Below are 14,161 nucleotides of genomic sequence, written 5' to 3'. Positions count from 1 at the left end.
TAGAGGAAAACATACAGTATATAACCTGTTAAGTATACATAGGTCAGCTATGCTTTCAAAGAACCATTTTTTTAATACTTCACCTTTTTATGACTAATCTCTCATTGTGTAATGCCAATCACAATGACTTTTATAAATTCACGAGAACAAGGATTTCCTCCAGTTCCAGTGCCGGTTACAAGTGTCAGCAGGAACGAACAGATTGCACTACCTGTAGTCAAACTTGTAGGCAGAAGCAGGTCTTCTTTGTTCTACATATTCCCACAGTATAGTACAAGGCAGCACTGACTTGCAATACCAATTACCAATTAATTGCGAATTTCCTGATCTGACAATGTGAAAAAGGTAGTTTTGTGGTCAAGGTTAGTTGGTCCTTATCATAACTTAAAAAGAAGAAAACAGAAAGAAAAGAGATTCAAATGTGCAGTGCCACTGTTGCTTGGAAACAGACTGAACCACATTTTTTGGATAATTGGTAAGCCGGGAGGCAATCAGAAAAGGTGAGGGAATTCTTTGACCTTTTAAAATATGTAATTGTAAGAGCATTTGATCAGAAATGTAGCATTTGTATGCAAATTGGGGCTACAGAGTAACTACATTGTGTACAATGATAAGATTATGACATTGGCTTATGCTTGCTATCGATTTAGCTGCAGAAGACCATTTGATTTATCGTGGTTTATAAGTCTTTAAGGCCAATGAAATGCCTTCAGTTGGCTAATTGAGGTTATTCTGTGTGTTGAATCAATATTTCCTCAAGACAATGGGTTGTACTTTGTACTCGTTTATTTGTGCAACAATGTGACATATCTACCACAGACATGGTAATCTTTCATACTGATTGTTTTCCACACCAGAAAGGCCCCTTTCAGCCTAAATGTCCATAGGTCATGCCCCTTAAATAATAACACATGCTCTTGAAAATTCATAATAAAATTTTTCTTTGCATTGAACCATTATGAAAAATATATTATTAATGTACAAAATCTTGCATATTACACATGATACAATGAACAGTCTTATATGAGCCAAAAGACACATGACATACTACAAAACACTGCAAGAATCCAACATAGAGTCACTTAAGATAAAAGTACTGTACAGTATAAAGACAAAATCCCTTTTGATGAGTTTATGATCTTTCATTTAAGAATTTGTGTACTCTGGAATTGATATCTCATCTGTTTCCTGTATTCTGGCCGGTGTCGGTGGACCAACGAGGATGTAATCAAATTCCTGGTGTTGGACTTTTTCGTACACACTTTGCAGCCCGTTGGTTTTGGTTATGTGAGCTGGGTAGTAATTTTCCCTTCTGGTGTCCCGGGGAAGTGAAGCTGTCTTGGAGAACGTTGACAGATGCGGTCCACAGGCCAGACTCGTGTTGGGCCTTGTAGCTGAAGGGCTCCAGCATCGGTCGGAGTGTCCCAACACCTTGCACTCACTTGTACATGCCCAGAGACCTGTGGAAAACAGCAGTGCTGTCAGGCTGTAATATGAACACCCCAGTGAGCCCAAGTTAAATCAATCATAACGTATCCAGTGGATTGGAAAATGTATTGTTGTAACTCGGTGAAATCTGTTTGGTATGTGGCTTAGATTTTGTACTATATTCAAATAGAAATTAAACTGCAGGAAGCAAAAAGAACACAGTCATAACACTGCATGGATTTCCTCTTTACATATTCTCATTTGACTCCTTCTGAATTAATATCTTATTATTATTTTTATTGTGCTTTTGTGACACTCACTGTTCATTGGTGGCGAATCTTTTTTGTGCACATCTCCACTTATGTCAGAATCACTGTCATTGAAGTCACTGTCCCCTTTTCCACTGTCCTTGCCACTGATGTGGGGATCTCTTGCTGAGATTGTTGTGAATGAATTACCCTTCCATATCGTTATTGGTCTGACAGTTTCTTTCCCATATCCTGGCAGTGTAGAATAACCCTGCAAAGATAAACAGTTGCATGAATTTAGAGTCGAAATGCAAAAAGTCAACAACATTGTCAGTGTGTGACAAACTTTAAATATCTCTGAAAAATAATAACTCACCTTCAATTGACCCTCCATCACCCTGCTGTTGGATTCAAAGATGCCTGCTGTCTGCCTGCCATCCTCACAGCCGGTCTCTGTTGTGTTGCTGCTGGCCATTGGAGGTTTCTCTGGAAATGGATGGGCATCAAACACTTTGCCTTTATGGCTGGCAATCACTGAATCAATATGACCACTTTCCACTTTCTCCACATTTGGTATGTCTTCTTTTTCATCACACCCCCTCCCCCTTGTCTCTTTTTTCCGCCGGCTGCAAATGGTTGTGATGAGAATGATAGCCAGCAGGAGGAGAGAGCAGCTCCCTGCCAGTACAATGATTATGGCTATGGACATGTCCCATTCAAAGAGCTCCTCGCTGCCATTTTGAGCAAAAGAAGGCAAGCTGGGTAGAGTTCCTTCTATAAAAGTTAAGTGTATAATGGCTGTAGAGGTAAGTGCAGGGGATCCATTGTCACTGACTGACACCGTGACTTTGACATTGTCCGTGAGATCATATGTCAGCTGTCTGCTCACGCGCACCTTCCCTGTTTCTTTGTTGATAGAGAAGCCCAGGTTTTCCCCCTCGGTGATCTTATAGGACAGCTGTGCATTTATGCCTTCATCAGCGTCTGTGGCTTTTATCTGGGTTACCACATAACCTGCAGGTGCATCTTTGGGCAGGAAAACCTCGGCAGATCCTTTGTAAAGGACTGGCTCTATGATAGAAGGCTGGTTGTCATTCTGATCGACTATTTTTAGTCTGATGACAGCTGTGCTCTGCAACTGTGGTGACCCCCCATCACTCGCTTGGATGTGTATGTCCAGCTGTTTCATTACTTCATAATTGAAACTTCTTAGTGCATATATGGAGCCTGACACTGAGTTAAGCGACACGAAGGTGTTTACTGGGGAGCCCATGATAACACTGTCCCCAAGTCTGTAAGTAATTTTGCCATTGTTGCCCAGATCCGCGTCGCTGGCCTCAACTGTGGTGATGTAAGCGCCCGGGGCGTTGTTTTCCACCACCGAAACTTCGTAGACAGCCTTGGTGAAGTGAGGGGCGTTGTCATTCTCGTCGCTGAGCCTGATGGTGTACTGAGTGATCTTTCTCAGCGGAGGTGACCCAAAATCCTCAGCCATGACCGTCAAGTTATACTCCCTAATCCTCTCCCTGTCCAGGGCTGCTGCTGTGACTATCATGTAGCTGTCCTCGTAAGCCTGCCGGAGTTTGAAATGGTCGTGGCCGTATAACGTGCAGTGGACCTGGCTGTTTACACCCGAGTCCCTGTCCAAGGTGCTGATCAGAGCCACCAGACTGTCCTTGTCTGCCGCCTCGCTAATGTACGCAACGCCTGTCGTGATGGAGGTCATCGGGGTGATGCTGATTTCGGGGGCATTGTCATTAACGTCTGTGACATGAATTATGATTTTGCACACGGAGGGGGTCGGGTTGGGTCCCTGATCAGTCGCCTGCACGTCTAGCTCATAGGTGCGTTTGTCCTCAAAATCCACCGGGCTCCTGAGCGTCAGGCGACCCGATTTACTGTCCACTTGGAAAAGTTCTCGGATCTCGTGAGAAACCTGTTTCCCGAACCCGTAGACGACCTCTCCGTTTAAACCCTCATCTGCATCAACTGCGTTCAAGTCCAGTATAACGGTGCCAACCGGTGCGTCCTCCGGCAAACTGACCGAGAAGCTGTTCTGGTCAAAAACGGGGCTGTTGTCGTTAAAGTCCGTGACTTTTATAGTTATCTTCGTGGACCCCGACCTGCATGGGTTCCCGCCGTCTGTGGCGACCAGCTCAACAGCGTATGATGACTGAGTCTCCCTGTCTAGCTCTCTCATTAGCACCAATTCCGCATATTTAACCCCATCCGCTCTCAAGAGCACATCAATGGTAAAGTGACTGTTGACGGAAATCTGATAGCTCTGGATGTAGTTTGACCCGACATCAGCGTCCACGGCTGGGTCTAGAGGGATCCGGGACCCGACCGCGGCGTTCTCTGAGATCTCCGCGGTAGATTCCTTGTTCGGAAACTCCGGGGAGTTGTCGTTGACGTCCCTTACTTCCACCTCAACGTGAATCAGTTTGTAGCGATCTTTGGAGAAATTCACCACGTCAAAAGTAATGAGACACTGGGGAGTGTGTCTGCAGATTCTTTCCCTGTCAATCCGCTCCCCGACGGCGAGTTCCCCGTCGCTCTCTCGCACCCTGATGAACGAATCGTTGAATTGTTTCATCATCCTAAAACTGGTCTTGGAGGAATGAGACACACTCAAGGACATGTCCTTGGCGAGGTTCCCGATGACCGTACCTGGCGCTTCCTCCTCACTGGTCTGGTACCGCACAGTATTTCCTTCGGATCGGGCCAGTGAGGCGAATAAAAACTGATGGATTGAGGATATAAAAATCCACCGGTACCAGTAGGTGGTGAATTTGCCCCGTGTCATCTTCGCGGTAGGCAGCCTCATTGTGCGCTGAACGGATGGGTCCGGTTCACCTCTGGAGTGAGTTCTCCATACAGCTCCCGCCTTTGTGAACCGAAATGTGCCGAAAGTGAAAGTTAGTACTTGCTCCTTGCGCGCAGCCACTCAGACACGCTTGTTGCCTCGCCTTCAATACGGCTCAAAATTCTGCCGTGGCGGGGTTTATACAGCTCCTCATGCTAATGAGACGAAGTGTGACCAATCCCTCGCTTTAGAATTAAAAATACCCCCTTATGAAAAAAAAAAAAAAAAAAAAGAAAAAAGAAAAAGAAGCTCTAAGCCTGTTTTGAGAGTGCACACTGAAGAAAGTTGCAAAAAGGAAAAAAGGGCAGAAAGATATGCCGCTGCTTGAAGTCCCTGCACTGTTTATCGTCTTACCACAGCCATTACCGAGTGATGGTTTTATTTAGCAAAAGCCTATTTCTTCCTCTTTTGATGTTTAGTTTATTGTCTATTGCCTGAGCGCGACTAAGGTGTGGGTGTGTGTGCATGCACTCACAAGGGCATCCCAATCTTTTTTTTCGTTTTTTTTTTTTTTCTGGTGAGCTGAGCAAGGATTTGTTGAGCTCTCGGGCTCATTTGAGAACAGTTTAATCAACATCCACAGCCTCTCTGATGGAGGAGTGATGCTGGATCGATCTCTTCTTATGAAAGCAGATTTTTTTTTTCTGGTTTTCTTTTATGTACTAAAAAAGAAAAAAAAAAGTAATCAGTAGCTATTGTCCAATACCACTAACTCCATTTGAGTAAACCCTTACTAACCTGTCTCCTGATTTATGGGAGACATATTTGTTAACTATTTATTCATGTGTATCTCCTGGGTTTTGACTACAACCCCCCACTGTGAAAACAACTATTATGAAACTAAAATCACATTAAATCCAACTTATACTCAGCACTCTGTGATACTGGATGGGCCATTTGTTTGCTGCACCCTTGAATGCACAGTTTAACAGGGAGAGGGAGTGCTCTATATGGCAACAAGTAGGTGGACATAGCTGTACACATACAGTACTTTTGTGCCGTTTTGGTTTGGGGCGTTTTCTCATAGTTTAGGCTTACATGCTAAATTCCAGTTAAGGGAAATCTTACTGCTATAACATACAATGATATTTCAGACAATAATGTAGATACTAAATAGACAATGATTCTGGCAACAGTTTGGGGAGGGGACTTTCCTTTTTCAACATGACAGTGCACAAATTGAAGAAGGTCCATGAAGAAGGTTTTTCAAAGTTTGGTGAGGAAGAACTGTACTGGATTGCAAGGAGCCATCATCTAGACCCCAAATTCAGCCCAATGACTGGAACATCAGTGCCCAGCCTCACAAATCTCTACAAGAAACAATCTAGGACATGATCCACAGTCTTGTCGAAAGCCTTCCCAGAAGGGCAGAGGGTGTTTAAGACAGAATATTAAGGCCCATGGTTTTGGAATTAGATATTCAATAACCATTTATTGATGTAACATTCAGCTGTTCAAATACTTCATTAGGGTGCCCATATACTTTTGTCCATGTAGTTACCTCTGTGTTTGTCTTTAAAGGTTAAAGTTGATCACAATACAGTAACACCACAGTCTATACACGTGATAGCTGGAATTGGCTGTGTAAACTAAATTTAAATATGAACCTTGAAAATACATCTGCAAATCTTCACCAAGGATCTGATTTAGTTTCCATCAAATACTGAATGTGTGCACGCCCATTGACTCTTTCTGTCAATCATCCAGTGGAGTTTATTAGATTTGATATAGTGAATTGTCTTCTCCAGTATAATTGTGCTTTTTGCACTTCTTTGTTGTGATGGATTACTGAAAACACAGTGTATAACTATTCTTTTCACCCACATCTAGATACAAGCCTGTTCACAATTTCTCTCTTAACGTTCACCTCTAACCTCTCCTTTTCTTGTGTATCTTAAAGAGGAGCGGAGGAGAGTTTTGAAGATCACAGTTCGTGGGTATTTTGCACTCAACAATTCATTAGTCCACAGTATGCTGTGGTTGAAGCACAAACAACAATCTGAAACAATAATGCTAACAATACAAATAATGATCTGAGAGATTGTGAAAAGCCCACAGAGACAGACTGAAATAGTAGAGGCTGCAGTAAACAACAAAGGTAGGTGGGTGATTTTCTAGTAAAAACTTTCCAACCGAGATTACAACTGTGACAGAATGTATTTGTTTCTTAAATCAGACGTTATTGCGTTTGGGATTAAACTATGTTGATCATTTATTGGTGTTTTTTTGGAGACAATCTATTAAATCTATTAAATCTATTAAAATTGCTCTACATGCAGACTATAAATGACTTTTCTAATCATCTAATCAGATTCACTTCAAGGCTGCCAACATTTCTTACGCAAGATGTTAAGTTTCTGAAACGTATTCACTCTAATAGAAACACACGCACTGACTTTTAAATCCTTGATCTTAACGTGCCTTGACTTTAAAATGTGTGGTGCTCACATACTTACTACATTATCAGTGAGGTATAGTGTAATTAGTGTGCAGAGGTTGTTGAGAGGGAATGTGAAGATTCCTGCTAACTGAAGTTCAGCAACTTCACAGTTGAGTGCTCCACCCTAAGTGATAAAAATATGGGGAATGTACATGCACGCTACCTACTGAAATGCATGAAATTTAATTCGTTGTCACTTGTTTCTCTCTCATCATCAAATGAATTTCTTCCATGCTGATTAATGCTGGGTATAACTTTTATTTTCCATTGTAGGTTATAATAAAATCAGTTTAACGTAAAAATATTCATTTATTTTCCCTGTCCCATTCACAACTGGGCCCACTTGAATGTTTGATGTTGACTTAAACTTGAGCTCTCATTAAGGGGCTAAATTTGGAGGTGCTCCACTGATGATGAGAGAAATGTTGGAGTTATCTGCACACTCAGGGGGAAAATAAGTATACTGACAGTACACAGAGTAAAAACCATTTCCAGTGAAAGCTGCACTAGTCAAAGTTTTCGTAATGACAATGGATCAAATAAACCTGTGTAATATGAAAAGGCATTGCTAGCAGTGAACTCCACAGAGAATAATCACCTGACTGTTGAGGTTCCTCACCTCCACAGAGCGTTTTAGCATTTTTTTATTAAATTGTTCAATTGTTTTGGTTTTATGGCCCGCAGTTGTTTTGGTTCACTCTTACCGCTTTCATTTCCTAGACGCAACAGACAGCAGTTTTCACTGAAAATCCTCTGATAAAAGCCACAGCACGCTACCTGCCCAGCAGCAAATGGCAAGCAGACACTTTAGAGACTAGCTGGTAAACATAGTGGAAAATGTAGAAGCTAAAGAGTCAGATATTTCCCTCGGGAGATGGTGTAGACCAAAGACAGAGCTAAAAGGATAGTGAATATTGGACATCAGGTGGACACAAACGAGACTCAAAATGAAGGTAAATGCTACTCCATAACTGCTGGATGTAGTAAGCAGGCAACATGTTAATTTGCTAACATGTTAGCCATATCAGCTTTATAAGGTGATAACATTGTTGTTTTACAACTTGTTGCAGTGCCCGAAGTAGCCGAATAATGAATTGATGCAGGTCTTAGTTTTTTCAGGATTAAACACTAAACTCTATTGTCATGGCTGAAATACTTGTAACATTGACTGGTGAAATTTGCACTGGGGCAGAAAGTCACAGTAGCTTACCCCTGCTTTAAAATCTGCATGTTACCCCTGCTAAAATGCAGATTTTAAACAGGTATAACCCTACTTATCATCTTAGTGTAGGGTGTTAGCATAATATAATTTGCCAGTTAGCATAAACAAAAAGTGTTGCAAAAGAGTATCACAGTGAAGTGGCAAAAATAATATCACAATATACCTTCAACGCAGCAAAGGAAAGAGTTAAAATCATTGAGGATGGTGTATTAAACAGGTTGCTAAACAGTTGTTTCCTCTTTCAGCTCAATTTGGAGCCACATTACGTAGGCTGATTTTTACTCTAATGAGAACAAAGGTGATCATAGCTTCAGTGTGGGCGATTCTCTCTGGATTACATTAAATCAGGTCAAATGGCTGTGGTGATAGATGGATTATTATACTACAATACTGCGTTAGTTTGAGATGGGGCGCGGAGGAGTTTATGTGAATTTATGATAAGTAAATGGTTGTTTATGGCTTAGAGAGGTTATTTAGCAGATGGTTGTTTTCATTGTGTTGTGAAAATTCCACAGTTTGTTGTGGCTTCGTTTACACATTCCATGTAATTGTACTGTTTGATGGTCTAAAATGTAAATTTGAATGTTTATGCAGTGATGGATTTTCTGCTCATTATGACATGCCAAAGGTTCAAGCTACTTGAATATATGAGTTTCACACTACAGTTAGTGATCATAATAACAAAGAGAGCAGAATTAGATACTTTAAACTAAATGGGCTCAAGGTCACTTCTTCAGGAAGACTTTACACTGCACCCCAGGTTCTGAATTCAAGCTACCTTTTATATCAATATTCGATTTGATTTTTTATTATCTTTTTTGAAAAATTTATAAAACAGTTGAACTCTTTACAGTGAAAGCAACCAACTGTTAAATCATCTGTCATAAAGAATGTCTTCATGATGCTGATGGATAATAGTGATAGTATTTTTGTGATTAATGCAATATAATTGTGTTGAGTGTAGCTATTACCATGAAAGTTGCAGGCAAATTATTCACAGCCTCAAACAGATCCACCAAGAGAGTGAAGGAAGCAAGTGGCAGACGGAAAGTGTATGGGTAAAAAAAAAAAAAAAAATGTTTCAGGGAAATATATTTCACATTTACTGTTGGCCCCACAGACACAATTCCATATTTAATAGGATTGTAAATGCATTCAGTTTCAAGGGATGCCTTTGCATTTTAAGTTCTCTAATCACTCTGGTCCATAATGTGCCTGAAGAAATGCCATGATAGTCTGCATTTGTGGAAGGCACTTAGCTTTGCATTCTTTTACAAAGATTAGAAATCAGAGGCAAATTACAGTGTGGTGGAGCTCAGCTCAACTGCATATTGCTCTAGTGGGAGATCGCTTGCCTTAAAGAACTCAATACCCCATGTCTTTCAGAAGCCAGACTCTTATCTCTGTCTGTATGTCTGTCTCTTTCTCTCTCTCCAGCTCTTTGCGTTTCCTGTCAGTTATTCTGACCATGTTGTATGACATTTGAGTTACATTTTAAGTGGGCCTTCTGACACATCGGCAAAAGCTGTTACCACATACTGTACTTATAGCCATGCAAAATGTTCAATCAAGTGTGCTTTTTGGTCGAGAGGAATTGTTGAATTAGTAGTTCAACATTTTGGGAAATTTTTGTAATTCACTGTCCTGCCACGAGATTGAGAAGAAGATACCATGTTCATGTCCGTCTGTCTAGATAAGAGCTACTGCCACCAGCTGTTTAGCTTAGCTTAACACAAAGACGCAGAACGGGAGGGGAAACAGCTAGCCACGGTCTCGCTCAACAAAATCCACCCACCAGCACCTCTAAAGCTCAGTAGGTAACACGTCTTTTTAATCTAGAGAGTTTGTTTAATTTCCACAAAATTCTCATTTTAAAACGACATGTTGCCTGGAAGTAGTCTGACACATTACCTCATTTGAAAGCACAGTTTGTCATTTTCAAACTTGGGTTTTTTTGTAGATTAAACAAATGAGTTGTAGCATGTCAAGTTGGGACTGAACAGATTTTTTTTGCATCTGAGATAACACAGTAATGGGGTCACAATCCCCCTCCTATTTAGCTGTGTCCTTTGTCCTCCACTGGTGTCTACATATGCTGACCTGGTCCACATAATTGCCCCGTTGTATTGCCAGAAGTGACACACTTCACAGGGGTTTAACCTTCACATGAGAGCTGTGTTGAAACATACTATGCTACTATTTTCAACATGAATCTTTGAAATCAATTTTACTAACCAAAGGGATAGATCAGGACATTAAAAATATGTGGTATATAAGAACAAAAAAACAAAGATTGGCTGAGTTTTATAGACCAGATATGAGAGGCACTTTGGATCGTCTTAGCTTATTATGGGCTGTTGAAATACATTCCTCAAAACATGCTTTTAAATACAGGCTTAGAAATCTCAGATGGCCCACAGATCCCACAGGCAACATCAGATCTTTTTGTTCTGAAGATGCTCTCCGCTGATTAATTCAAACATCAAAATAAAACTCTGGTGTTTTCATATGCAAGAGTAAAGCCTCCAACGTCACTTGGGGGTTTCAAACCCCAACGGAAGTCTTAAACTGAGAAAGAAGCCAATGTTATGTTTTATTGATTCTTCTCCTGAAGTTTGGAGACAATAAGGCGGGTGAATATTTCATTTCTGTCTTTATATTTCGACTGAGAGCTGTATCCCAGTGTTCAAGGTGTCTCGCCAGACATGTCCCATAGCAGACATAAACAAAGTCATTAGATGAGCAAGACAAGATTCAGAGGGAAATTCAATGCTGAGAGGTTTTGGAGGAGCCCTCTGAAAGTAGATTTTTGGCAATTCAGACTGTCGTGCTTCATTGTTCTTTGCGGAAGATGGGTGTCGTTTGACTTTGAATGTTTCCATAGAGTTTATATACTCACTGTTGGTGAGTCTTGTTTTGCAATATTGTGCATGTAAATGAGAATTTATGTTTTGAAATGAGGTGATACACCATGGGTTTTGCATACTGAAGGCAGATCAACTTAAATATGTACAGTAAGTGCTAAGCATTGTAGAAATTTAGGTCATCTTTCTCAGGCAGTGAGAATTTCTCTCTTTGTGTGTATGTTTTTAAAAGGAGGCAGTGCTCTGTGTGTGTGCGTTCATATGAGGGGGTTGGGGGTCATATCTGTAATGTAGCGCGACCATCATGTCTCATACAATGCAGATGGAGGAAGAGGCTTCAGCGTTTACTGTTATCTTGCCACAAGCATTAATATGGCTGTTTCTCCTCATGCTGTTTTGCTGTGAGCAACACGATGTTTGAGGCATGTGCTTCACAGGACTGAATGAGGTATAATTATGTAAATTGCATTCAAAGGAATCAGCAATAGCTCATGTGGAATGGATGTGTCAACAAGGTGTCCACATTCACTGTGAGAATTTGCTAATTAAACATGACACCGTTTCTCTCTCAACACATGGGCATGGTGAGACAGTATGGGATTAAAAAAAAAAAAAAAATACTCTGGTGTATATTGTATTTCTGGCTGAGAAATAATCTTCTTGGAAAAATAGGCTTTCATTTTGCAGCTGGAAGTGTAAAAAAATTGCCCCAGAGTTCACTACAGGACCATTAAACTTTGTACATGTTGTTGACATGTGTGTAATGAAAGTGCCTAAACTTCAAACAGCCTGTCCACACAGCAGCCTCTCTGATGCCCTTGTACACAAAGGGGGATGATTTATTGCTCTGGTTATTTGTCTGGCTCACTAAATGCTCGAATTCTATTTGACAGCAAGCATAGATAAACTACTTTGCCTGAATGTCTGAAAAGCACTGTACCTGAAAAGCAAAGATTAATTCAGTCCATCAGGAAATAGAAACACATTTTCCCTTTTTTGTGTTATATCTTACCTCAATGAAAAAGTCTGCACAGACTGTTCCTTACCTATTGTGAACTTATCAACACAGAGAACAAGACGGGGGGAATAGCCAAGTTACAATTTTTCAGTTTTGGTTGCAGTCAAGGCATATGACATGGGTGAAGCACCAAGACAATTAATGAAGGAGAGACAAAGTGCTGAGAGAATTTGCGAATGACACTTGAGCACCGGCAAGGAGTGAAAAAATTCATTTTGAAGTTTTTATTTTACTCCCTCCACCTCATGTGTTTGCCCAAGATGAATTGGCTTTTCAGATTTAAGAAAGTACATGGCTGAAATACAAAGAGAGGCTCATCTATCAGCCCCTGAATAGTGAGAGAAAATCCTATGGCTGTTTGGAGGGAGGGGAGCGGTGGAGGGGTGCGTTGTTGGTCTCTGATTAGACCCTCGGCCAGTTCTACTCATGCAGCGCAAACATCAATCCTCTCTTCATCCACTTCAAATCCTTTGAACCACTTGAGACAATTTCTTCACTGTAAAGCCTCCTTTTAAAGATTTTCCTCATCAAATGCGCCAGCATTTATGTCAATGAACACTTATTGCAGCTTGATTGTTTAATATGTAAAATTCTAACTTGACAAAAACAAACTCTATGCATCAGTAGTAGGAGTTTGAAAACAATATGCAGGCTGCACTTTCAGATGCAAACTGTCTAGCGAATGGGTGAAACTGCAGTTGAGGCTGTAGGGAGAAAAGCAGGGTCATTTGAAAAAGGCTCTATGCTGTATGGCGGTATGTCAGTCTAAACACAGCATGGGGAAAATACTGATAAATTTTAAAGCGCCTTCCTTCCTCTTAACACACGCACAAAAAGAGCATAACCAATTACACACAGAGCGGCATTATAGAAAGCTTTTATAATGTTTCCAGGGCGTCAAGATCTTAATTTTTGATGCCAGGTTATGTGCATCCAAAGTATAAATTGGCCTCCCCAGTTTTCTGAAGTGATAAGAGGTAAACACCAAAAACCAATAACTGTCAGCCGAACATTAAATCAAACTGACATGTCTCTTAAAAGGTACAGCCATGAAAAATTAACTGGAGGATTTTTGAGGAGACTTAAAATGTGGAGTTCTTATTTTTCATCTCTCAGCTGGTGTGATCTACATTTTTCTCACACTTTGACTGACTTTAGTCTGATCTTGAATACGAACTCTCCTTATTTCCAATACAAAAGCAATGAAGTGAATTTAAAAACCCTTAATTTCAGACAAGATTTTAAGATTATGTCTTTTTTTATTAGCCATGTGACAGTAGAATATTACTTTGTGTCTTATTCTCATATTCCATAAAAGCAAGACGACAGAGGTTAACTTGACATGAATATACTGACTCAGAATGAATTGGTCACCTTGACCTCCTGTTAAACAGCCTCCGAACATTCTGTCTCTGCACGGCTGATTTGGTGACCCGTGAGAGGAAACTTTAAAGATTTTATGAGCTCAGTCAGTCTCAGCTGTGTCCGGGGTTCAGGAAAACTGAGAGAGAATCGAGTCAAACACCGACAGAGTACGAGTGACATTAAATCCTTAATAGTTATTGGTAAAATATTAAGGGATTACAGCACCATGGGATACTGAAACTGAATGGAAAACTGTCTGTCAAATATCCTCTCTCAGATTACCATGTTACATGCTGACATGTCTAACAGCCTTTCTGTATAAACCATAAATCTCATCAAAATGTGTGTACATGGCAGTTCTGGAAATGCAGACTAAAATTAGAGAAGGGGGGAAAATCATTGCCCTGACACATGTAGGTCTTGAGTCACTTGGTGTTGCATGGTATCCACTGAGCAACCCCACAAAGATTGAGCAAAGGTACGGCAAACTTAAACATGTCAGCCAATTTCAGATGTGTGAAGAAACAGAGTGCTTTAGCAGTGCTAGCGGCTCATGGCCTTAGGCCTTGGGCTGTCTGAATCTGAAATTCACAGTTCAGAGCACACCCGGAGATGGAGCTGTAGAATCCTTGATGCCCTGCACAATGAGGCCATTTCATAGTAGATCACGGTAGTCTCTTGCTGGTGTTGAAGGGAGAGGAGAGGCATTT

General features: G+C 40.8%; 1 protein-coding gene across 2 annotated transcripts; it reads right to left on the bottom strand.

The window, feature by feature from the left end:
• Positions 1-1,126: 1,126 nt before the first annotated feature.
• On the bottom strand, positions 1,127-4,497 carry si:ch211-199f5.1 (protocadherin-8). 2 transcript variants are annotated; one of them, XM_040149082.1, is made up of 3 exons: positions 2,053-4,497; positions 1,749-1,947; positions 1,127-1,460 (listed from the first exon to the last, which is right to left on the bottom strand). In XM_040149082.1, the coding sequence occupies exons 1-3, from the start codon at positions 4,480-4,482 to the stop codon at positions 1,147-1,149; spliced, it is 2,943 nt and encodes a 980-aa protein (XP_040005016.1). In that variant the 5' UTR covers positions 4,483-4,497; the 3' UTR covers positions 1,127-1,146. The 2 variants fall into 2 exon arrangements, with proteins under 2 accessions (XP_040005016.1, XP_040005017.1); XM_040149083.1 differs by having other exon boundaries at positions 1,127-1,486; positions 1,763-1,946; positions 2,286-4,497.
• Between the last annotated feature and the right edge of the window lie 9,664 nt (positions 4,498-14,161).

This window comes from Xiphias gladius, chromosome 16, assembly GCF_016859285.1.
Source record: "Xiphias gladius isolate SHS-SW01 ecotype Sanya breed wild chromosome 16, ASM1685928v1, whole genome shotgun sequence".
Lineage (NCBI taxonomy): Eukaryota > Metazoa > Chordata > Actinopteri > Istiophoriformes > Xiphiidae > Xiphias > Xiphias gladius.
Note: the sequence above shows the minus strand (reverse complement) of the source record. Positions and strands in the feature narration are given on the sequence as shown.

Coding starts and splice junctions, on each gene's coding strand:
- si:ch211-199f5.1 (XM_040149082.1), bottom strand. CDS start 4,482: ATGACACGGGGCAAATTCACCACCTACTGGTACCGGTGGATTTTTATA. Junction 1,948..2,052: donor TGATGGAGGGTCAATTGAAG/GTGAGTTATTAT, acceptor TTATCTTTGCAG/GGTTATTCTACACTGCCAGG. Junction 1,461..1,748: donor AGATTCGCCACCAATGAACA/GTGAGTGTCACA, acceptor TGTTTTCCACAG/GTCTCTGGGCATGTACAAGT.